We start from the raw sequence: 26,524 nt of genomic DNA, 5'->3' as shown, positions 1-26,524 counted from the left end.
TCGCTAGGATGACATATTTCATCTTTTACTAAAGAAGAGTGGACCCATTGAATCCATAACTAATCCTTCATAGAATGAATATTCACAGTTGTTTCATTATTAGTGCATGGTTCTAGCTTTGGATCTCTCTTAAATCTAAGTCACCTTCATTCTTTGGGCAACATATCTCCCCTCCAAGCGACTGGTGTTTTCATGGAGCTCCAAAGGAACACCCGATGGAACATGATGATATTTTTTTACCACCATATATGCATGCATGTCTAGGATATGATCAGAAATATGGGAAACCAGAAAATTGTATTCCTTGCAATACTAATCTTATCAATTCTGCTCCACTTCTAGCTGCATAAGAAATTAAGGGTCATGTTTAATTTGCCCATGCATTAATGTAGCCTGTAATTTTGTCGATTAAGAGGGCATATATAGTACATATCTTAATTTGATTTTAGCAGCCACAAGAGGTACACCCAAATAACAAAAAGGCATGGTTCCTTTGGATATATGAGTTAATCCTATTGTATAAATAGATAGTTAGTCTTGGAACCGATTTAAACTCGTTGGAAGAGGATGCCTACTGAGGTATAGTATCCCTGGCCTCAAGACATAAGCAATAAGTCATCGGTAAATGTCATTTGTCACTACTACAAGAATATATTCAGCTTTAGCGACAGATATTCCGTCATTAACGACAGTTAGCGACCAATTTTTTTCATCTCTAAAAAATCAGTAGCTGACGTCATTTAGCGACATATTTAAATTTCCATTGCTAATATTTAATAATTAGCAACAAACGATGCAAGTTTAAATCTGTTACTCAGACTGTAAACGGAATGCTTTGTTTCTTCTCTAATCTACGATGGATGTTTAATTCCATCGCTAATGTTAGTGACAGATTTAAATTTTTGACGCTAATATCTAATAAATTGTTACAGTATCTGTCCGTTTTCGTATGCTCCTTGTTTACATTTACATAAATATCTATAAACTATCACAAATGATGATTTTCATAATACATACTATACAACAATACAATTACACTTCAATAAACAACAATACAATCACAAATCAAGCTAACAAATTAACTACCAAGATACAATAAATTAACCAATTCACTTAACAAATTCAATATCTTAAACCAATCTAATCACGATACAAGTTAAATCAATCCAATAACAATATAAGTTATACCAATTCAATCACAATACCAATTCAAGTTAACCAATCCAACAACTTAACAAATTCAATATCTTAAACCAATCCAATCACGATATAAGTTAAACCAATCTAATTATGATATAACAACTTATGATATAATAAATTAACCAATCTAACAAGTTAAACTAATCACAATACAATCACAACATATCAAATACAACAAATGAATCCACTTAATATCTCAAATATCTCAAGTTAAACTAATCAAATCATGATATAATCACAAATATCAAATATCTCAATACAATCATAACATATCAAATATCTCAATACAATCATAACATATCAAATATCTAGCATATCTAACTAGTAGTATCGAATCCTACAAAAATATAATAAGATAGGTTATTAATAAAACAATGATATGTATTTAATATGAAAATTAATAAATTTAATTTGTATGTTCACGAGTGATAAATAAAAAAGTTAAAAATATTAACATACCTCTCATACAGCTATTGATCAAGGTCCTGAGAGTCTTGAAGGTTCTAAGTCTCTTGAGAGTCAAAGTCATGTGATATTTGACTCATGCGAGCCATGAATTCTCGCATTTCCTGTCTAATTTTCTCATATCTCAATTGAGTTTGACGAGACTCTTGAAATTCTTATTCTAATATGGAGGGTCGATTCTTCAATGCTTGATTTTTTTTACTCTAGGGCTTCTACCATACTAGATGATCTGTTGGAACGACTACTCCTGGCCTTGGGGGTCATCATATGATCATAAACAACTATCGTTTGAAATCCAAAATCATAAAGAGTGGAGCTCTTTTTCATTTCACCTACCACATCATAATATATCTCATTTACCTAGTTGGTGGAAAAAGTCTGCATCTCACCTCTCCCTCTATTAGGCTGAGACGCCTGTGCAACTCTAATAACCTTTTCATCCTATTTAAAAATAAATTCATATAAGATATATAAAAAAATTAATTATCATTGCTAACAGTTAAACAAAAATTTTAAATTTTAAATTTTGACGTCTAATGTCTATGATCAAGGATCGATAAATGTGTCATCCTTTGACTTATGTGTCTTGGTAAAAATCTTCCAACAAGTAGGTCGCTGTAGTTTATGTTCCTAAATATTAAATAATACAATTAAATAAAAATAAAATCATTGATAATTAAATAATTCTGATATAAATATATTAATTGTAAACTTATCAAGTTTAGCTATATGCTTTATGGATTCAGCACTAAGGCCAACCAGTTCGGTGTTTCTGTTGGTTCTAGCTATCGTTAAATTTGACTGTCATCTTTCTGAAGCCCAAATGACTTGTCATACATCTCAAATATCATCTGGGATAAAAGATGGTCTTACGCCCTTTCTTCTACATTTGTATAGCAGATCCTACAGTTTGGTACAGATATTATTCCATATTTTTTTAAATGTCTCCTCGTGCCCTAGCTCCCAGGTATATTTTTTCTACAAAAAATTTATAAATTAGTATAAACAAATAAAACTCTTGATAATAAAAATGACTTACCAAAAATTTCTCATAGTACAAATCTCACATGCCCTTTTTTACATGTCTCCCTGTAGTATTAGAAAGACACACTCTTTCTTTAAATTTTACTAAATATCTATGTTGTTACTCGATGGCCATTTGGAGTAAAATTGTATTATAAAATATATAAATATTAAACATATGTTATAAAAATATATATAAATTAAAAATTACTAATAACACAAATACTTACCAATCTCGCAAGATAGTTTGGCCATCGAATCACTACTAGAAAAATGCTACTTAGCGGCAGTTATTTAGCGGCGGTTTGAAAAACCGCCGCTATTTTCTGTATTTCCCGGCGGTTTACATTAACCGTCGCTATTTTCTGTGTTTTCCGGCGGTTTATATTAACCGCCAAAAAATGAATTATTTAGCGATGGTTTAAATGTTGATTTGCGGCGGTTTAATAATTTGTGGCGGTTTAAAATTTAATTCGCGGCAGTTTTAAAATTTTCGCTGGGATTTTTTTTTGCGGCGGTTTTGATTCAATTAGCGGCGGTTTATAAAATCCAAAAATTTGCGCGGCGCGATTTCTCTTAAGCGGTCAAGATCTCACGGCAAAAGTTTCTTTAGGTTTTTATTTAGCGGTGTGCACACAGCGCCTCACGCCGACATTTTTGCCTCTTCGCCTTGGTCGCTACCGGCGCACACAGCGCCTCTTCCTCTTGCTCTCTAACGGCGCACACTACGCCTTGACCTCCAAAACCTAACCAAAAAATCCTGTTTCTTTGCCCTCTGCGACCTCTTCGGCGATGTTACAGAGCAAATCATTTGCGAAGAAAACGAAGCAAGGCCGCGTGATCAAGGTTCCCTTTCCTTCCCCAAACCCTAGTTCTACTCCTCTTTCTCTTCTTTTTTTTCTTATGTTTCCGTTGCTCAAGTGGTGAGGGAACACTAGTTGAGGGATGACAGGTTCAAGTGTGGGAGTAGCTGGATCAAGTGTTAAGGAGGGGGTTGAAAAATTGGAATCAGCTAAAGCAGATGTCTTTTTCAGAATAAATTGGGTGAGTAGGGACTTGGCTTTTGATGAACATTCACTGCATTAACTGTGATTACAGGTTCACGAGCATTTGTTGTAATCTAATCGCAGACCCCATGTGGGAAGAGCCCCCTCCAATGGTGATATTATGGAGCATGAATGATCTTTCAAGGCTAGCACTAGGGAGGTCTGAAAATGAAGCAAAGGAACAAGGGAAAGTTGATATTTCACAATCAAGGTATGACCATTTGTAATGTTTGCTCTATCATCACCTCAAGTTCTCTCTCTGTCGTGTTGTTGATATGTATAAATAATAGGACTCTTACATGGCTCTTCCACCATCTCAAAGACATGGAGGAATCAATCAACTCGTCTGTGAGCAGCCTACCCTGCAGCTCAGAAGTGAGTGGATGGACCATGTACTTGGAGGACTTCATGGCAGCAGAGGAGAAATCTCAGGTTGTGAGTTGCTCTTCCATCATCTCTGATGCTGCTCCAGCTTCATCAACAGTAGTCGATGTATCAGGAGAAAGCAGAAAACTGAGACTAAAGAGGGAGAAGGAGGATGATTCTTAGCAAGATATTGCTTCCTCATCGTTTAACAGTCCCAGTCCCAAGGTTATATAAAACCTTTATTTATATTTAGTTAAAATCCAACTTACTTTAGGATTATGTATTCATTTTAATTTTCAAACAGGTTGCTGAAAATGATCACAGCCTTGAGGGGGGCATACCTAAGGTATTATTTTTCAGCTATCAATTAATCCATAATATGTTTTGCTAAATTTGTTTTTAATAAATGAGTGTTGCATTTCATGTCATGACTCATGAGTGAGCAAGAACTGAAAGAAGCTGAAGCTGAATCCAATTTTATTGAGGGAACTGAAGGATGTCTGGTGCTGAAGAATACTTGCTTAGTTCCTTTGTCCAGGCCTTTGATCTGGATGATTAACAGTCATGGGAGCTCTTTAATTAGTTGAAAAGGATTCTATCAAAATTGTGCTGAAAATGATTTACATGTATAAAAGAAATTCAAGATGACTTTTTCAGAATACTATGCATGTATATATTCATGGAGATGTGCATCTTGAATTGTTCTTAATTAATTCCTACGTGGTTTTGGTTTTTGTAGGTAATAGCAGGCTATCTATTAGAGGAAGAGATAAGTGAACTGAGCGAGATATTCAGGAGTATGGACTCTGACAATAGCGGATCGATAACACTAGAAGAACTGAGGAAAGGTCTTGCCGATCAAGGATCAAAGCTCTCAGAGAGAGAACTCACATTGTTGATGGAAGGTGTAAGCTGTACAAAGTGAAGCGCTCGATGTAGCTAATTCAACAGGTGGAATTCATTTCTGACCTTTGTTATTGGTTACTCTATGTGTGTCAAAATTTTGATTTTTTTTTCTATGACATCATTGATCTTCTTCTTGTACAGTTGGGCATCTACTTTGTGATAGGTTTATTTTGTGTAGTATTGAATCTAGCATGAGTGACAAGATTTAGTTTGTCTCTTCTATTTTTTTTTGTACTTGTGCAGACATGCCTACTTTACAAGTTTGAAGAGCGCTTCAAAGATGACTATTTTTCAAAAAACAACGAATTTGCAACCTGGTTGAAGGAAAAGAGAGGGATCTATTTCTAGGATTTGACATCTGAGAAAACTAGAGAGATTTCTCAGTTTTTTTGTAACCAAACAAAGTTTCAATTTTTTTATAACCTAAATTCATTGTATTTGACATCTGAGAACTTTGATATCCATGTGTAATGATTGATATTTGTTTACTAGTTTTGTAAAAATTAATGCAAGTAAAATTTTCTATTTATTATAATTTTTGGTTTAATTTTTGTATTTATTTATAAAAACTATCGCAGGCTGAAAAATTTGTAATTGCACATTCAAAGCTTAAACTGTCGGGAAATTATTTTGCGGCAGTTTTAGCAAACCGCCGGGAAACCATTTCGCGGCAGTTTTAGTAAACCGTCGGGAAACCATTTAGCGGCAGTTTTAGCAAACCGCCGGGAAATATTTCGAACCGCCGCAAACACAACCGCCGGGAAATATTTCAAACCGCCGCAAAAACAACCGCCGGGAAATATTTCAAACCGCCGCAAAAACAACCGTCGGGAAATCTATTTTAGTGGCGGTTATTCCAGCGGTTCTCTAAAACCGCCGCTAAATGGTTTAACGACACCGGTATCAGCGGCGGTTTGGTAAACCGCCGGGAAATGATTTTGCGGCGGTTCCAAACCGCCGCTAAACGAATTTTAAACCGCCGGGAAATCCTTTTTTTCTTGTAGTGAATGTTGCTGTATGATCTGACATATCTATATCTGCACAATAACATTATGACACATACATATTCGAAATAATAATCAAATCGTTAGTGAGATCTACATGTAACAAAATAAATATTTTGAACTTGTTCTGAATTAATTTACAATAATGTTAATATTCAATCATCGTTACAAACTAAATCATCAACATTAATATTTTTAGGATCCTCCTCACTAGACTCAATTAGTTCAATAAACTCCTCACTATTGGACATATCTCCATCATCTATCTCTTGATAAGGCATATTAGCATCTACAAGTAAAGTAGATGTTGATTGAATCTAAAAATTTACTAAATATATCTCCACTTCTTCATTTTGAAATGCATCATGGTGTTGAGTTGTGATAGAGTATGGTATTTCTATGGTCAAGCGAGCCTTTGTTTGACAAACTGTTAACCATTTACTAACTTTTCTTACTTTAATCGGGTATTCAAAATAGAAAATCTGACACATTTGGATCGCAAAAATGAAGGGTTCAAACTTGTTGAACTTTTTATTTGCATTAACCTCAACTAAATTATAGTTTGAATGTATTCTGGTACCTGTTCTAGAAGTTGGATCATACCAAGAATATTTGAATATCACATACCTTTTTTATAGAAGGTAGGATATTCAACCTCGATGATTTCTTTAAGTCTCCCATAATAATCAAACTCAAAATTATTATTGTTGATAGATCCTTTTATGTAAACATCAAAATTAAAGGTTCACTACAAGAAAATAGGAGTTCAGAGATAAAAAATTCTGTCTCTGAAAATTATTTTTTTGTCTCTAAACAATATTCACAATATTCAAGATAGAATATTTTGTATTAAAAATTCGTTAGTGAAACCCCTAGCTAATTTTGAGGCAAAAATATTTCATCTCTAATTTCAAAAATTATTTGAAAATTTATTTATAAATCTATTTTTAATTTGTCAAATGAAATTAATTTTAAATATAAATTTCGTCTCTAATTTTATTTTGAAATCTTCATTAGTGATTATATATCAAATATAATTTTAATCCATTTATAAATTCATTTATAATACTATTTATAAATCTGTATATAAATTTTATCTCTAATTTAATTTTAAATCCGTCATTAATCTATCTCAAATATGCATATAAATTTATATTTAAATTTATCACTAAATTTTTATTATTTATTATTTCTATATTTCTTATCTATATTTCTTCGTCGTAACCAACTCAACTATGCTCCCAAAAGCGAGTTACTAAAACTCAATTGGCTAATTTTTATACTATCTTAGTAGTAATAATTCATACTTTACCATAATAAAAAGAAAAAATTGATTTTATTAGAGTGAAATAAATTAATAATTTCATAATAAAGTCATCTCCACTTATATAAATCTGAATTAAATTTTATTTTTATTTTAAAAATAATATCTAATTTATATAAATTCCAAATAGATTTATTTTTAACTCAAAGTTTTTAAAAATTTTAAACAGATTTATTAATAAAAATTATATAGTTTTAAATTTTATTTGTAATTAGTATTTATTTTTTTTTAAAATTATTTATAATTTCATTTCAAATTCATTTTAATTTTTATCTCAAAATTTTTATCATACATTATATTTTATTAAAGTGAAATAGATTAATATTATCATAGTAAATTCGTCTTTGATTTATCTAAATCTAAAACAGATTTTAATTTTGTCTTAAATTTTTATTAAATTTTAAATGGATGTTTTGACAAAAATCATATAATCTCAAATTCTATTTATAATTCATATTTATTTTTATTTATAAAAATTTATATATAATTTTTTTATCAAATTTCTTTTAAGTTTCATCTTAATTTTTTTTTTCAAATGTTATATTTTATTAAAGTAAAATAAATTAGCAATTTTGTATAAATCCACATCTAATTTATCTAAATCTAAAATAGATTATAATTTTATCTTAAATTTTTATTAAATTTTAAACGGATATTTTGACAAAAATCATACGGTCTCAAATTTTGTTCATATTTAATTTTATTTATAAAAATTTATATATAATTTTGTATCAAATTTATTTTAAATTCTGTCTTTTTTTTTTTCCAAATGTTATATTTTATTAAAGTGAAATGGATTAGTAATTTTATAGTAAATCTGTCTCTAATTTATCTAAATCTTTTTATTAAATTTTAAACGGATATTTTGACAGAAATCATACGGTCTCAAATTTTGTTTATAATTTATATATTTTTTTATTTATAAAAATTTATATATAATTTGGTATGAAATTTATTTTAATTTCATCTTAATTTTTTTTCAAATGTTATATTTTATTAAAGTGAAACGAATTAGTAGTTTTGTAGCAAATCTATCTTTAATTTATATAAATTTGAAATAGATTTTAATTTCGTCTTAAAAATCTGTTTTTGAAGTCCTATTTTCTTGTAGTGACCCTGATTAGAGTGGTTTGCATTGTTTTAAGGATTGCTACGTTGCACACCAACGTTTGGCCATTGTGGATCCTGCATCTGGAGATCAAACCACTCTACAACGAAGACAACTCAATTATTGTTACGGTCAATGGAGAAATTTACAACCATGAGGAATTAAGAGCCTACCTTGAATCTCATCAAATCTGGACTGGAAGTGATTGTGAAGTTATTGCACACCTTTATGAAGATTCACCTGATTTGGATAAGGTGGTGGAAACAACTTTCCATCGGCTCTTACAGAAATGAACTAAGAAATGATGATTTTAGAAATAAATTCACTGAGGTTGTCATGTAATAAGCCACATGTTGATTGTGTTGGGGCATTATTCTTTTCTGTGATGAAGTAACAATGAGATATACCAAAACATTGCCAAGATTGTTATGGAATAGTACGTCTAAGTCAAGATCTAATCCAATTGACAATTACATGATAGAGACAAGGCTTGATCTCGTGGCTGATTAGCTCAGATCGATGTCCAACCCCATAGCTAGCTCGCTCATCACCTAGCTCGGTTCGAGGCTTCACACTCTATGACTCTAAGCCCGAGCTCTTCCCACCACCCAAGCTCTTCTCTCAGTAATTGCCTGAGCTCTCCTCCCTGGCTCGGCAATCATTCGAGCTCTCCTCCCTAGCTCGGCAATCGTTCGAGCTCTCCTCCCTAGCTCAACAATCGCCCGAGCTCTCCTCCCTGGCTCAGTGATTGCCCGAGCTCTCCTCTCTGGCTCAACAACCACCCAAGCTCTCCCCTCTAGCTCATCTGTCGATCTCTGACTCAACCTCGTGGTCAACCAACTCCGCCACTCACTTAGCGCCCCACTCAGTGCTCCACTAGTTTTGCTCCCGAATGAATCCGTAATCTCCTAGCTAAAGGTCGGCTCCTCCGTCAACTCAACCTCTCTGAGTCCGCATTTCTGCCCAGATGGCCACTAGAAGGATACGTGCAGTAATACAATATTTGAAGGCAGCTCACTTGCTTCATTAGTACAACATGATTAATGCAGTATGGTCCTTGATCATACCGATTATGAGTGATAATGTTATATTTGAGAAGTGTCCTAATAAGATAAAAAGCTTAAAGATAGAAATCACAAGTTCTTAGAATTTCAACAAAACTATTATAGAATATAAAGCTATTATTTATGAAAGCCTTAATATGTAACAACTACTCTTTAATCAACTCAACGCATATTTAATTGACTAAAAGACTTTTCATTTGGCTCAACATCTATCAAATGAAAATTTTAAGCACGCCTTATGTGCTACCTGGAGCACCATACTCCAATTGATGTCAACACCTATTTAAGTACCATACTCCAATTGATGTCAACGCCTTATGTTCCCCTCAAATGATGGACTACCCTATTCCAATCGATGTCATTCCTTGCCATGTCACACATCTTATGTACTACCATACTCTAAAACAATCATGAGTTTATAAGGTTTCCCACATGGCTTCTTGATTAATTAGAATCGATGGAATTAATATATCTTTATAATGATATGATATTGTCCACTTTAGATCTAAACCCTTGTAATTTTATTTTTAAATTTTTCTCAAAATGCCTCCTACAAATGAAACTCATGATTTTTTAATATATTTTTCAATGTAAGACTTTGATTGTAATCACAATACAATTGACTCCAATCTAATTTAGTTGACTCAACCAAATTCTAGTCAACTCATTTTTAAGTAACTAAAAACTTCTTCAATTGACTCAACTTAAACATAGAGCATCTATTTTTAGCAGTTGACAATCTAATCGAGTCAAGTTACTTCAGTTGACTAAATTCAATTTTAGTTGACTCGAGATGAAATGAAACTCTTTTGCTTGCAAGCAACAGGGCCGACTTTAGGCATAGGCCTATGCCTAGGGCCCTAATTTTATTGGAGCTCAATTTTTTAATATATCAATTATTATAATTATATAATATATTGAGAGAATAAAAAATTATTAAAATATCTTTATTGAATTTTGTAGAGATTTGGTCATTGGATTTCGTAAAGATTTTGGTATGATTCCAATATATTTAATATTTCTCAATTCTTAAAACTCTAATTTATTAATTTCTTTATATTTCTCTTCTTCCTTCCTTATTAATCTAATAACTTATTTTGCCCAACTTCAAACAGTTTACTCATTTGATAGCTTATTTTCTCTCCTCAAGACATTTTTGAGGTCATCACAAGAGGTGCAAGGAGAGGAACGATCAGAATTAAGATCCTTTGTCATAAATTTTTCGGTGATCTTAAGACCTAAAGGTATCACCTTCCTTATTTCCCTATCAAATCTTCTTTTTTATGTTTCTGTTAATTTCTTATTTTCTTATCAATGATTCTTGTTATAAACTTGTAATCTTGACAGTTCACATGCATTAGAAAAAATTAAAAATTTTAGACTTGTTATGTCACTTGTGATTTATCTTCATATTTCATCTTTATTCTCAAAATTTTAAAAATTTTTTATTCTAAATATTTCATCTTTATTTACTTAATTACTCTCATATTTTAATTATGGTGAAATTTCATCAATATCATAATTCTAATTTTAAATTTAGCAGGTCATTTGTCGAACTTTGAAATATCATCAGATTAAAATTTGGCATCAAGAAGAATTGATGTGTTATAAGTATTTTATAATCTATAATTTGGCATCAAGAAGAATTGATGTGTTATTCTTTTTCTCTTTGTTCATTTGTATTTTAGTGTTTAGCCCACCCTAATTAAAATTGCTGGAGGATTTTGATTTCATTCTAGATTTAATTGCAATTCCTTGTAATCTCTAAAAACTCACTCATCTTCCAAAGCATGCATTAACTAAGATGTGTCACCTTTAGGTCTTCCTCATTTACATATTAGTCTCATGATTTTATCTTGTGATAAGAGAGCTGTAAATCACAAAACCTCCCCAAATCAAAAATACTTTTTGAATTTTTTAGAATGCAAGTATGGAATGATTGTATTCTGATTTGAATGAATGCGTTTGCAAAGAGGGGGCCTTTGGAAAGAGGGGGCCTTAGAAAAGTGTACCCTAAAGTGTTCAATACGTGCTACACACCACCCTTGCAAAAAAAAAAATGATAATCCCAGTAAGTCGCATTGACTCAATTCCTAGGGGTGACCGGTCCGATCCCACGAAAGTTTTCCACCGGCCACCAGGGTAAATCGGGAAACGCACGTAGCGGCCAACCCAGATGTCCAGCATCCTTTGATTGCGATCTACATTTGGAGGAAAATTCCTGCAAATACGCCGTAGCTGGGAATCGAACCGCGGATGTCTGGGTGACAACCTAGATGTCCTACTGCAGCACCATGGCGGTGCTATACACCGCCCTTGCAAGATCCAAGCATAGTTGGGTTGAATCGATTAAATCCTAAGAACACAAAAACATAATATAAGGAAGGTTTAATAACTAACCTTTCCTTTCCAATGTGGGATTATCTTATATTCCTTTCCGTGATGGATATTATTTGAGTTCACTTTAATAATTAATTTTTCATTATTCAAAATTAATTTTAAAAAATTAAATATTCAAAAATTTTGGAACTTGTACATTTGAAGAATACATCAAAAACACAAATTAAACCTAATTAGGAAGTAAAATTGATGAATAGTCCCTTTGTTATAATGGGACAATAGATCAATTTTCGATTGACGCATATTCTCAAGGGAAAATTTCTTTCGTTCCTAATCACTTGACAGTCGGTTATATGACCTTGTAATTTATTTCTCTTCATATAATATAAAAGACGGACTATGAAAAACATCTGAGACGACATAATCATGTTTTGGTACAATGAAAACAGATGGATAAATTCAAAAATATGTATATCATTAAGTATTTACCAACTTTAAATGCTCATTTGTTAAAATATTGTAAACAATATCAAAACTTTTATTTCTTCCCATTCATACAGCGAAAAAGGAGAGAGACTATACGTCAACCTTCTTTAAATTAAAAAAAACATAAATATTAAAAAAAATCAATGTATTGGAATTTTTTATTAATTGATTTTATATAATTCTCAGTGCTTGCCATCTCCTTCTCATGGTTTCAACGGCTACTTTTCTACAAATTTAGAAAGAGGTAATAGCTCACAACGGTCGTTTTACCGTTGCAAACCTCCAATTTTGAATGTATTAAAACCCCCTTTATCCTCTACTTCTTCCCCCATCGCTCAGCTCTCTTCTCTGTTCTTCCTTCTTGGATCGATCTCTCTGTCACAATTTTCCTCTGTGTTGCTGCGATGGAGACTCCGTCATCGACAAGGAGAATCACAAGATCGCAAGCAGCTGCCGCAGTCGCCTCCGCCAACTCCCGTGAGAAAAACGCACCGTTCTGTCTTCTTTATTCCAATTGATTTCAGTTTAGGAACAAGCAATCGATTTGAAATTTTGAATTTAGGGACGAACAATTTATTTATTTTATCATGCCTTTTTGTCCAGAGATCAAGAGCAAGCAAGATGATTCTTCGCAGCGTGCGAGATCCAAAAATGGCGGTGAGCGCCAGGCGCTCCTCGACGTCACCAACGAATCCCCCGTCGTCGGGCTGGCCTCCGGATGCTTCCTCCAGAAAGAGAAGACGCCATCGGAGGCGGCGGCTAAGTACCGCGTCCTAGCCGGAAGGGGGACTCCTGGATCGGGCGAGGAGGTGCTCCGTGGCCAGGTGCGGACGCTGCTGCAGAAGGTGGAGGAAGAAACCGAACATCCCTCCTTCGCATTCGGGCAACCCCATCATCCTCCGCCGCCTTTGTTTCCTGCTCTCTTGGGCATCGATAAATCTCCGCTCCAGTTACTTGCTCCGACGCCGGCCAACACTCCGCAGATTCCCGGGGAAGGAGATTTCGTGCCGATGGAGATAGTAATCGCGTTGCCTTGCATTCCTTCACAAACTGTCCAGGCAGAGGAGATACTCGTTGCTGAAGAATGCCAGCTCAACCGTGCGTTGACATTTGACTCGCCGGAAAAGTCCGACGCCTCAGACGACCCGTCAACGATCTCGTCGTGCGACAGCATCAGCCCGGAGAAGTCCCAAGAGTATGACAGCTCCTCCGTCTGGTCCAATCAGGTAAACGTCAGCACCGACTCGGTCAGCGACGAAGATGTCGAGGAAGGAGAAGAAGAAGATGAAGAGCTGGATGACCTGTGTGAAGGCATGAAAAAGATGTGGATGGAGCAGGAAAAGCCAAAACTGCCGGAATTCACCGGGAAGCATACGAGATTCGTGTACAACAGCGACGACGAGATCGAAGCAGAAGAGGCAGTGGGTGAATCGAAGGCTGTCTCGCCAAGCGTGCTAGTGTTGAAGGGATTGCCTGTGCCGGAAGGGAAACATCTCCGCTTCCAGGAGGAAGACGAATCAGAGGAATAAATGCATGCAATCGACAAGTTTGCAATTTCCTTACAATCGCTGTCTTTCTGTGACACCGTTTTCCAGTTTCTGCTCTTCTTCTGGTTATTTCAGTTTTCGTCATTGCGTTTGGTCAATGGATTGACAACAGATTTTATAAAAATTCTCTACTTTTTGTTCTTAAATTTGACTCCCTTGATGTGTTTGTCAATGAATTGACATAATTTCGTTCATCTCATCTGAACTCAAGCTCCTTCTCCAACTCCCCATTAAGCAATTCATCTTCCAATAAAAGCATTAGATGTTGATTTACGAAGGATTGAAAAGGTAGAACAAGAAAGTCTCACAGAATTCCAGATAAACGAAGTCTGAGCAACCTCAATAAACAGAAAATCTATGTAACAAACTCCGACAAGATTTATCATACGGATATTGAGCATTTTGCTAATTCATATTCTTTAAATTATTTTGATACGCTTGAAATCAACTACTTGTTTCTATAAAGAGCACCACGCTACATACTGTTGTTTTTCAAAGGGAGAGCTTTATGTTTTCCTGCCTTAGCATAAAAAAATCATGATTCTCCATTTTAATTTAGAAACCAAACTAAAAATATTCGACAAAAAAAAATAAAAATAAATTGATCATATCTCATTGATTGCTGTTTTGCTAGGTTCGAAAAAAGTTCTATTATTGTTGATTTCCTAAAAAAAAAAAAGATTAACGAGTCGTAGTAAATTGTATATATTGATTCGAATAGGAAGCTTTTATAATTTATGCAAAGTAACCATTTATCCTCAACAAATCATGCTGTAATCATGTTTTCGTCTTTCGCCTCATCTACTTTACTGAATATGACTTTTTTTTTTTTCCTTTCTCCCTTCAACCCACCACCTTTATCTAAATGAAAAATCATTCATTCTGAAAAATCTGAGACGGGTAGATTTATTCATTTTTAGATTTATTCTGTGCACGAATGAATCGACTCGAATACCTAAATTATCTCAAAAAAAAATTTTATGCTCCCGAATTTATCAGATGATTGAATCAAGGAAAATCATTTGTTTTCAAAATTAATTGAGTCCAAGGGTGAAGAGATTCAGGAAGGATGATCTTCTTGTTGCCTAAAGTGATGAAAGACTCCTATGCACTATACATTTTATCTAAACTTTTGAGATGAGGAGACCAGAAAAATGCTACATGTGTGGTGGTCCCAGTGGCAATTGATATCGTCAGGGATGATACGAACTCATGAACAAAAACTAACTTCATTATTCACAGAATTTGGAAACTGGAATTTCTCAGAGAATGAACATTAATAAGGACTCTCTCCGTTTACCATTTCACACCGGAGGACGCAGCACAAGAAGCCAACAATGAAGGAACGCGACAGCCACAGCTGCAGCGATGGGTCCCTCGAAATCCTTAGTCAATATGAATGTTACATAGTTATTAGTAGTAGAATTTTTATTGCTTTTGTACATTCCATATATAATCTCCGACGTAGCATCGTCAAAGCGCCTCCACCAATGCTGGCGAGGATTCATCCGTCCCTGCCTCTTCTTCTTCCTCCTCCCACCTCCTCGGCGTCCCACAGGAAATGAGCATACGAACCGAGAACATAGCTGCAGATTAACACGTATATTTGTACTAGAGATCGAGATGGATTTTTTTTAGAGGGGGAAATGTTGGACCCAGGAAGTTTGTTTGATTACCAGTCATTTGGGGATGCCTGGATAGCCCGCTCGAAGTAGCCTTTCGCCCTCTCCTCGTCCCTGTGAGTCTCCCATACCAGGTTCCCGTAGAGAGACAGCACCTCGCCGTCGCCCGGGCTCGCCAGGATCGCCCGCCCGTAGCATCCCTCTGCAGCTTTAGCATCGCCTTCCACCTTTTCAAGAGATCGATGCCAGAGGAAAAGGGATTATGAATCTTTCGAGTAGGGCGATCGGGAAGTCGAATCGTTCACAAATCCTCACTCACCTCGTGAAGGAATCGTCCGTAGTTCCTCAAGAGGAGCGGGTTGGCAGGATCGATCCGCAGCATCTGCTGGTAATAATCGGAGATCCTCCTGTTGGCATCCCGATTGCCACTTTCGCCGTCGCCCTTCCCTGATCCGCCGACGTTCTTCCCTTTTCCAGTGCCATCGCCGGAGTACTCCACCTGCTCCTCCCCGACGAGCGACGCCTGCTGTCTCATCGCCACCGACACTCCCAGTTCATCCTCCTCCTCCGCCGCCTTCAACCGGATCGGGGCCCGGAAGCCGGCACGATGGGAAGGGTTCGATCCGACGAGATCCGCCTCCGATCTGCAGCGCCGAAGGAGGGGTGCCTTCCTCGCGCCTTCTGCTTGGAAGTGGAGCGAAGCAGCGCGCCGGTACCTCGGAGAAAGCAGGGAGCTCGTTGTACTCTGCCGGAGGAACGAGTCAAATCCAGAATCGTGCGATCCGTCCTTCCTCGGAGAAGCGAGGAAGGAGCCACTGCGGATGAGGATCGTGGGTCTCATCTCCGATTTCTCGCTCGGAAGCCGACGAGTCGTTAACGCGGTTGCCGAGGTCGAAAAGTTCCAGCGGCATGCATTTATACCGGTCCTGACGACGCCGTTAGGGTGGGTGGTGATTCACGTGACGGCGTCACGGGGTACGGGAAGGTGAAGAGGCGACGCGTGTGCAGGCCGCACGTGAAGGGGAGGAGGAGGAGGCGCCGGGCGCGGGTACACGTGGAGGTGGGCAACGGGGGCGGTGGCCACGGAGCGATATTTTACCAGGTCACCGGTCATCGTTAGTTTCCTCAAGTTACGTGTGATTGTTAATTTTTTATTATTGAATAAACTAACTCATAATTTTAGGCTTAAACTTGTTTTTTTTATCATTCGTGGTTTTAATTAAAATTTAGTTGGAGAAGGAGAGAAAAATATTATTTAGCGGCTATATAACAAGAAATATTATGTATTAAAAAATATTTGGCAATTATATAAATAGAACAAATAAGAAGAAATCATTTATTTCCTCACGACCTAAATTAGTCAAATGCATTGCAAGAGGTTCGAGTAGTAAAAACACATATTTATTTGTGAAATTTGACGAGGGATAAAGTAAACCTTGCAAATCAAACAAAATATTATAAATAACAAATCCTAAAACTTTTCATAGAGGGAAGATGACTGAAAAGACAAAGGATGGATTAGAGAAATATACTTAAAAAGAAAAATTAAGTGCAAAGTAAAGCTACGTATAACAACAATTTTAGACGATGCATCTACCGATTTGGTTTTGGGTAGTCTAAACGTTTAGATAGGTAAATTTAAAAGGACATTTTAAATAAAAATATAATAAATGGATAAGATATGTTTTTATAAATCAAAATGGGACGGCTTTTTAACTATTCGGTAAAAAGGTAACTCCCTTTTAAATTTTTATCCAAAAATAGAAATAAAAAAGGAACAAGTTATTTCTCTTTCTCGCTCATTGCGTTAGTCTGGTTTGTTTTTGACTTGTATATCTGCAACACTCCATCTGGTTCCCTTGTTCGTGACTTCAACACCAAGACTAACCCAAAAGGAAGAGTCGTAGCTATAACTCACGCCTCCAAGGCATGATTCAGTTGATTAGTACGAAACAGACTTGTTAAAGTGGGCAAGGATTAAATTTTGAACTGAGATAATATCCTCTCCCGTAGTGATCAACTATAGCTTTCCAATTTACTTCCTCACAGATGATCGTGGAATTGATTGTGTGGACAGCTGGGGTGACAGACTTGCTGAACTCACTCTTTCTTTCTCGTGCTTCTCACTCTCCAGTTCCTTTCCAACAGAATCCTACACTCCACAGATCTATCCTGCTGGGACTTAGCTACCTCTTCTATCTTCTTTCATCTGCCTTTTGTGTGTTTCTTATATATTGCCATTCCCCCCTTTTGGATGGTGTTTTCTGATGTACACTCATCTTCAAATCATATTGCGAGAGGGAGAGTCCTTGGGCGTTCATCTTCCTTTAGATGGATGATGATGATGACTGCTAGCTCAGCTAGGTAGGTATTTCAAATCTAAAAAAGGTTTAAGGTTTAGGGTTTGGTGACTGCTATTGCATTAATTCACCAAGATTGCTACATGATAAGGTGCATCAAAGTATTAACTGAATCTAATCACCATAGTTTTGAAAACTATTAGCAAAGTCATTGAAAACCTAATGCATCAGGTGGCCTAAAGAGGAAATGGATGATGGAGAATAGCCAAGACAAGGAGAATGAACAAGTTTGGCAAACTAAGTTGAACACCTAATCCTGGAGAGTCCCATTATCAATGTTTTCATGCTACTTGTTAGGTACTGCAAGTTTTACTAATTTTCTGGAACTTGCATGTTAAGTCTCTGATAAGCAGAAAACTACTAACTTTCAAGTGCCAATCTTATTTTGTCCCCCAAATTACCTTAATCCTTCTCTCATCCATCACTTTGGTTACACTTCTATCACTTAGCAATAAGACATTCACAATATATTTGCATTTCAAAAACATCTGAGAGTATATAATTTTTAGCATCTACTACTTAGTCAGCTTCTTAGAGAATAAAGAGTTATAAGCAACAAGCTAAAGAATGCCAGTGTGGCAGATAATTGTAGTTTCTACTACCTAAAGGAAGATACTTCTTTCTTAACATTAATTTATTTTAGCAAATAGTTGGGATGCAATCGAAAGCAGTACATACACTCCAAAAAAACAAGTCAGGAAATAAATTCAGGATAGTTAACCTGTTGACAAGGTTCTACTTAGGGGTTTTCTACTTGACCAATCACCTCAAGGATACATTTCATCTAAATTGGAACAGTATACTCACATCAGAATCAATAAAATATTTCACAAGAGAAGTTTACAATAACAAAGAAACATTAGACAGAGATAAAAGATCCAAGTTACAATTCTATTACTTAGCAAATAAGACACTCATGGCACAGTTACATTTCAAAAACATCTGGAAGAGTTCTTAATCTTAGGATTCACTACTTCAATCAACTACTTCAAGAATATAATTATAAGCAATAAGCTAAAGAATGCCAATGGAACAGATAATCAACATTTTGACTAAATAAAGGAAGTATACTACTCTTTCTACTTATATGCAAGACATAAACTCCAGATAAGTCAGGAAATGAATTCAGTAAAATTACTGTGTTGACAAGGTACTACACTACACAGGGGATTTATCCTTAACCAATCAGTTCAAAGATACATTCCATTCAAAATGGGAGCAGCAGGATATTCAGCATCAGAATCAAATGCAATATTTGGCAGGAGAAGTCTATGCTAACTACAAAGAAACTACAATATACTGCACTTCACCTATCTAATGTCCGCCACGCATACGTCTTGAACTCCCGAGTGATTGAATGCTAGCAACATCTCCATTGCAATTCACTAAGCCAACAGTTGCCGTCGTCATCTTGAGGATTGTGCTCCGGTTTTTTGGTCGGAGCAATACATGAAACAAATATAGATTGTCAAATTTCCAAGCTTTGATATAGGAGTAGAGTCTGGGCTTTGGACGACGATCATTACTTGGAGTTACAGCATATCCCTCCATCTAGGGCTCAGTATAGGCAAGAACCCTGACGGCGATTGAGGGAACCAGAGCCCAGGTGAAGGCAGTGGCTGCGGCCCGGGTGATGGTCCGGCCCCCAAAATCCCCGGCTGTGGCAACGGCGAGAGGGCAAAATTGGGAGTCAATGGCGGAGGGTAAGGAAACCCCGGCGAAAGCAGAGGGTACGGAGATCTGGGCGAGAGCAGATCGAGAAACGCCGTCGGAGAAGGAAACGCGGATGGCGGAGTAGGGAGCGGCAGCGAGGCCGAATTAGGGACCCCTCGGGGAGGAGGCAAGGGGAAGGGTGGGCGCGGAGAGGGAAGCAGCCCCGGGGAGGGAAGCGGCGGCGGCGGACGAGGGTGGCGGGAAGCGTCGGAGCTGAGGAGGGAGCTTTCTAGATAGCGCATATAGGCGGAGACGGGGGACTCGGCCCAGCTGGGGCCGTCGGGGCGGGGGAAGACAGCGCGACTGTGATTGAGATTAATGTTAGGATTAGGGAAAGGGGGAGGAGGGTGAGCGTGGGGGTGGGGTTGAGGACGGGCAGCGTGGGGAGGGGGAGGAGGAGGTGGGCGAGCGATGGGGGCGAGCGGGGGAGGGCGGATCTTTTGGAGGCGGGAGCTGGAGGGGCGGGGCTGGGGGACGGCGGGGGGGCCTGGGGTGGAGTCGCGGGAGGGGGTGCCGGTGAGCTGCTGGACGATGCTGCGGAAGTCGTTCTTGCTGATGTTGTAGACCTGCGGCTGCGGCTGCGGCGGCGGCTGTTGCTGTTGCTGTTGCGGCTGGTGGTTCGTCGGAGGCGGAGGATAAGGCCGGTGGTTGTAGTAGGCGGGTTGGTGGAGAGGGCTCTTGCGGATGTTCTTCCCCATCTTGTTGACTCCCAGCTGCTGCTGATGGTGGTTGCTGTTTCTAGAATGATCCATTGCTGTCCTCCCAATCAGATCAAGCTATTGAAATTACGACGAAAAGAGAGGACGGCGGACGAGACATGAGAGACGAAGAAGGAGATCTGGAGATGGAGAAGGAAAGGAAGAGGAGAGGAGAGGAGAGAGAGGCGATTTCACTGATCAGAAAGGGAAAAGGGAAAGGAAGAGAAGAGAGATGCGATTTCAGTGATTTGGGGGAGGATCCGGAGACGAAAAATTGGACTGGACAGGGCGAGGGCGTGTAATAGGTTGACTTGTTACGGTGCATGCACTAGCAACTGAGAAGGAACAAATCCTAATCTGGATTCTGGAGACAGCAAAATATCATAAAAGCTAAGCTATTATTTAATTTTCATATTATTAATTTTCATTAATTATTGAATTTTTCATGGTTGGAATCGACTCTCGCACTTGGACCTTCATCTGACAGCTAGAGGCTGAGTGAGGGAGGCCCAAAAACAGAAGGCATATTCGTAACGAAGAATAACAGAAATCTCTCCACTCGTATAGGGTAGATTCTACCCTTATTTCAAATTCATTTTAAAGTTTTATGTTAAGAATGTAGTCATCAACAAATGTCTCTTCACAATGTCACCAAGAGAGCTTTCAGTGTCCTAAACAAGAGGTTCCTAGTTGTTAAAAGTGGAACAAATCCCCTAACATTACATTCATGTCAACATTGCTTTGTCATGATATTTACTTCATAATTTCTTAATGGAAGATGGATCTAGATGAGAGAATAGTTGATGAATTGTGTCGTGAATTGAATGCAAATTCCAACGACTAAGTGAGTTATAATGAAAAGCAAGAAGAGGACTAGAGGAAAGCGAGTTTGATTAGGGATGGCATAGCTAATGCCATGTGGTCATACTACATTATAAAATAGATGTAGTTTGAGTAATCCAATGATGTAATGTGCCAATTATGTGTGACTCCATCTTGTACTACTAATAGGTAATGTATTAATTGTGCTAATTGTCAATGCTCAATGTTTCATGTTCATCAATGAACTATGTTCTTATTAATGTAGTTTTATTTTCTTTGCAGAATATTATCATAATTGAATGTTATGTGCTTATGGTTTTTAATAACATAGTAAGTTTTTTTAGTAAGAAGTTTGGAATTCTATTGACCAAGGATAATTTGAAAAATTGAATTAAATAGTTGAAGAACCACTTCAATACTTTTACAATTTGTTTAAGAATGGAAGTGGAGTTCAGTAACACACTGGGAATAAGATTTGAGACTAAGAAGAAAATTTGAAAACAACTTATTGATGTAAAAATTTTATAATAGTTATTCTAACTTTTGCTTTGATATTTATTTGACTATTATGTTATTAGCTAAATTTAACATTGCATCGGCTAAGCCATTGATCAAGAAGTGGAGATAATATATCCTTATATCTCATTATAAGACAAGATGTTAGAATTGTTTGCTCACAACAAGGCAAATGGTGAAGAAGCTACCACTTGTTGGGTGGTTGGTTGAAATTCTTCATTAGGAGGAGCAAAGGGACCATGGACAAGAAAATGAACAAGATCCTTATGATGTGGACTCTCAAACCCCGACCATTTGCTTGGAAGTTCTTGATGAAGTGGTGGTGAAAAAAAAAGTATAGTAGTAGACAAAAATATGAAGGAAGTTGTTGATGCCACATATCTTTCCAATTCAATCATCACGAACAAATTTTCATCAACAAAAGGTGAATGAGAAACTCTAAAAAGTCTTACGTAGTGTTGGTGTCCTAGATGAAAATATATTTGATGCATATTTATTCCTAGGGGAGAACAGGCAGAAAATGATGTTTTTTCATATGAAAAGAAGTTCGAACTTCTAAAGAAAATGCTCTCCTTTTGATTTTGGGTTGTTCTATGGACCTGAACAACCACTTTTTGCAAGGTTTGTATAAATAGGGAAGCAATATTTTAAACAGATTCAAGAGTGGGTGCTAACTATACTACTAGTTTCATTTCATGTTGACACCCACAATGTGATTTTCCCGGCTCGGTCCCTCTAGTTTAAGATACAGTTCCCAGTGAATGGAATATATAGCTACTTGACTATTTGGAACAGGTTTTGTGTTCATAATGAAATCAATTCTATAACGCTTTTATCTTATCAGTTTCATCATGAAGAAACCAGTTTTGTGTGGTTCACTTTTGATGTCAATTTAATTTGAGCAGTGAATTTCAGTTCAACTGTTATTTTTTAGCAGTTTTGATCGAGTTCTATTTCATTTTCAGTTGCAGTTTTGTTTATCAATTTTGATTATTAGTATTTCGATCAAATACCGTAGATGGTCAAGCCACCAATTAACGAACGATCCGATGTGTGCGACTTCCTAGACAAGCTCAATAAGGAAGATGATGGAAACCTGAAATACACTTCAGAAAGAGGTTAGACTGGTATCGAAGAGTCCCGGCAAATTACTCTGACGTTTAAGTTAGGATTCTTCGGAAGAGATGGGATGTAGACAGAAAAGAAGATGATGATAGAAGAGTTTTTAGAGTCGAACCTGGAATAAGACTACGTGTTAGGCTTTTTATAGCTCGCTAAGGGCATTTCCACGTCGGACAGGACGACGCCATTATAGAAATTTACAAGGGGATTAGATCCGACAATCATTTCCTTTTGACCTTATATATAAAAAAGGAGTACCCGAGGGGACCAAGTTTGATAACCTCATAATCACCTGTTATCCTTAGACCGTCACGTGTCCGCAAGAATATTCGTATTTCCCTTTAGTAAGTTCATATAAGGCAGTGGTTTATAGAAGATTTAAAAGTGGGTCCCAGGACGGAGCCAGTAGTCAAGATGAGATGGCCAAGACCGAGATGGCTGAGACCGAGGTGGTCGAGACCGAAATGACAATACTGAGAGGGCTGAAATCGAGACGACCGAGACCAAGATGGAAATACCGAGAGAGCCGAGACCGAGATGGCTAAGACCAAGATGGTCGAGACCAAGATAGCAATACCAACGTAGGTCCGAGGTCAAGACTGCTTTGGAGGCCCAAGCAAAGTCCAGAACTGAGCCCGTGCTGAGCCCAAGGTATGGTCCAAACTGAAGGCGACATTTATCTCACCCTGATGGGATTAGTTATCACGGGTTCATGTTGACTAGTCTTGTCAATTCAACATGAACCATAACACTCACTTCACTCTTGATCTTGATCATATAGAGAGTCACGTCATCTATGACATCTACATCAATTAACTTTTTTAATTGCAGTAATGATTTCGGTTCTGTTTTAATATAGTATTTGTATCAAGGTTGGAGAGAATTCAAACAATTTCAGATCTGAAACAGTTCATCCAATTGATCAATTTCAGATATGTTTCAAGTCTTTCAATTATGTGGTAGTTAGTTCGATCTGCTTTCAATTGTGTTGCTTGTAAATATGCACTTGTTCACTTGAAATTCTTTTTGTTCGCCCGTTAAGAGCACTTGCTTCCTTGCTGTTCCAGTTTTTGTTTAAACCGCTGAAAGGTGCACAAGAAGAAGAAGAAAGAAGAACGAAGAAGAAGAAGATGCTAAAATACCATCTCTAGAGATGACATGGTGAGTCCTTTATAGTATATTGAGAAAATTCTTTGCCTAAAGCCACAATATCCCTGTTAGAAAATAGAGGAATTTGTCAAATTTTATTTTGTTGCTCCATCAAACCAAAACAAAATATATAAATAATAAATCAACAAGTTGCTTAAATCGATTTTTTTGCTCCATATCATTGCTTTCAGTTAATTTGGTTCAATTTCAATTTTAAATTTTGCCGATCAAACTGAGTTTTTTATTAAATAATAAAAAATATTTTAAAATTTTAAAATTTTAAATTTTTATTAAATGTTTTAATTTTTTAAAAAATAGATTAAATTTTGTTATCATCTGAATTAATTAATTTTATATTAATTTAATTTGATCAATTTTAATGATAAAATTCGATCTATTTAATTAATTAAAAATTTTTATTAATTTGATCTCAAATAATTTAACTCGATTGATTTAATTTTAATTGAATATTTAATCCTGATATAGTAATCCATTTATTTTTTTCTCCTTTCAATTTCACTTTTATTAAAAAGTGATATTCAAATTTTAATGTTTCAACAGTGTGGCCTCTCTTGCAACTCCACCGCCTCGCAAAAATTCTCCCTGCTACCTCTCTTCCTTTCTATTTCTTCTTCCTCTCTCGTTCTCATCCTTTGAGCTAGATCGCAGAGAGCCCCGGCCATCTCCTCCTCCTCAAGCTCTGGCAGCGCCAGGAGGATCTCCACGGTCCCCGCGCCGCGGCCCTGCATGGATGCCGCCAAGCGCGCCGTCTTCCACCTCTCCTGCCTCTTGCTCGCCTTCCACAGTTCCACGGCCTCTCCTTAACGCTCCTCTTCAACGCCTCCGTCGCCGGCGCCTCCTGCCGCGGCTGGTGGCTCCCCTGCAGCCTCTCCCTGACCACCTAGCTGGCGGTGGCCGTCGCAGTGTAGGTCGCCGTGCGCGCCTACTGGCAGATATCTCGGCTGCTGCAGAGAGAGCACGAGGACGGGCGGGCGCTCGCGCGGTGCGTGCAGGAGCTGCGGATGAAGGGTGCCGACTTCGACCTCTCCCAGGAGCCACAAAAGAGGCACAATTGATGTCTGATCATTTTAATATAAAAACAATGATTGCAGGATTGAGAATAAGAGGCACTGACCAAACAATCATCTGATTATTTAGTTCCTCTTTTGCTGGTTGTGAAGTGCTAAATCTCATAAACACGGTTTTGATTATCGTACGATCTTATGATTGGAATGTGATTGACTTTTGGATGAACTATTCCTTTCAGCCTCCATAACCTCTTCAGAAACACTTCAGGCATGTCGAACAAATGGAGTTCCTTGAGATGTATCGACTCTTCAATTCCTTGTGGAACCATCTTTAGTTGAACACAAGATCTGATGTACATGATCTGAAGTTTCAGCATTGCATCATCCAGGATAACATTGTTCAGGCTGTCCAACTTTTCTAAATCCAGGACCTTAAGCCTTTGAAACCAACAAATGCGTGGACAAGGATGAGCTCAAGTAGATTCGGAAGGGCTTCAAAAATTCCAACTGAGTTCTCTGGCAATCTAGAACACCTTAGTCTCAAACTAACGAGGGAGTTTATAACGAGCTAATCCAATTGGGTAAACTCTTCAAGGGCCTCTAAAATACAAACGTTCAAGGAAAAGTGGAGGGGACTTCAAAGCTTCCAGATGGAGAAATTCATCCATGTGTAAAGATGTTGCTGAAAATGATTTTAATTATTTCATCTTCTCTAATGAAGAACAAACATTTGCTCCATCCTCTCTTCTTAGTTTCACAATGGACAACCTCTTTAGCTGTGTTAGGTTTCCTAGATCTTTAATTATGCCACCATCTTAATTCATCTCTAAGTATGCAAGCTTCTGTAGTTCTCTAAATGGACCAATCCCTTTTGGCAACTTCATGCCGACTACATGTTTCAAAGGTGGTTCATCATTAGTGTAGTAGTGGTAAGCAAGAAGATGCCGCAGTCTTTGAAGATTCAGGATGGTCTTTGACAATTCAGTGACATTGGTACCTTTTAGATCTAAGGTTTCTAGGTTCTTGAGCTTTCCCAAAGATTTTGAGAGCTTCATTATCCTTGTGTTTCTGAAGCTCAAGTACCTCAAATGAGGAAGGTTCCCAAACTCAAATGACAGCTTCAATCGGCTCTCCACTCAAATCCAGAATTTTCAACAACTTAAGTCTACTGAAAAGGTTGGCCTGGGAAGAAATAGCAGAAGCATTTTGTCCAAACGCAAAATTAGCATGCAGATGGGAAAATCTCCTCCTTTGACACACTCAATTAGTATTGCTAGGGGCAACGGTTGGCACACTCTCACTTTTTCTTGAGAAATAATATGCAACTCTGGAGGGCAGGCTGCATCAGGGAGGGAGGGATCTGAAGGCCTTTTTGCAGAACAGTGACCAAGCAACTGCTGGAGGTAGAGTACCGGTGCAAATGAATCGCGATCCAGCTAGAATAATATTTGATTCGTATTTAAAATTATCAAATTCGAGCCAAACTCAAATATGTTCGATAATTTTTCGAGCCGAATTCGAATCTATAATATTGTATTCGACTATTCGCGAGCCACTCGAATTAAGTCATTTGTATTAAAGTTTAATTCTGCTCGAATTAAGATTCGAATAATTC

General features: G+C 37.2%; 2 protein-coding genes and 2 pseudogenes across 2 annotated transcripts; 2 read left to right on the top strand and 2 right to left on the bottom strand.

Annotated features, from left to right (window-relative positions):
* The first annotated feature begins 3,754 nt into the window (after positions 1-3,754).
* Positions 3,755-4,538, top strand: LOC141847527 (uncharacterized; annotated as a pseudogene).
* Positions 4,539-12,719: 8,181 nt separating this feature from the next.
* Positions 12,720-13,966, top strand: LOC141848050 (uncharacterized). The gene is made up of 2 exons (XM_074736160.1): positions 12,720-12,809; positions 12,936-13,966. Exons 1-2 carry the CDS (start codon positions 12,737-12,739, stop codon positions 13,859-13,861), a joined length of 999 nt encoding a protein of 332 aa, XP_074592261.1. The 5' UTR covers positions 12,720-12,736; the 3' UTR covers positions 13,862-13,966.
* A 1,308-nt stretch (positions 13,967-15,274) lies between these two features.
* Positions 15,275-16,370, bottom strand: LOC141847922 (uncharacterized; annotated as a pseudogene).
* A 2,720-nt stretch (positions 16,371-19,090) lies between these two features.
* LOC141847681 (protein HAIKU1-like) lies at positions 19,091-20,612 on the bottom strand. Its single transcript, XM_074735744.1, has one exon. It carries the CDS (start codon positions 20,324-20,326, stop codon positions 19,394-19,396), a length of 933 nt encoding a protein of 310 aa, XP_074591845.1. The 5' UTR covers positions 20,327-20,612; the 3' UTR covers positions 19,091-19,393.
* Between the last annotated feature and the right edge of the window lie 5,912 nt (positions 20,613-26,524).

This window comes from Curcuma longa, chromosome 16, assembly GCF_044706935.1.
Source record: "Curcuma longa cultivar G26 ecotype Majalengka, Jawa Barat chromosome 16, ITB_CL_G26_1.1, whole genome shotgun sequence".
Taxonomy (NCBI): domain Eukaryota; kingdom Viridiplantae; phylum Streptophyta; class Magnoliopsida; order Zingiberales; family Zingiberaceae; genus Curcuma; species Curcuma longa.
This window is presented reverse-complemented; position numbering and strand designations above follow the sequence as displayed.

Excerpts from the sequence above, each read along its gene's own strand:
- LOC141848050 (XM_074736160.1), top strand. The coding sequence starts at position 12,737 with ATGGAGACTCCGTCATCGACAAGGAGAATCACAAGATCGCAAGCAGCT. Across the intron at positions 12,810-12,935 it reads AGTCGCCTCCGCCAACTCCC|AGATCAAGAGCAAGCAAGAT; the intron begins GTGAGAAAAACG and ends CTTTTTGTCCAG.
- LOC141847681 (XM_074735744.1), bottom strand. The coding sequence starts at position 20,326 with ATGGATCATTCTAGAAACAGCAACCACCATCAGCAGCAGCTGGGAGTC.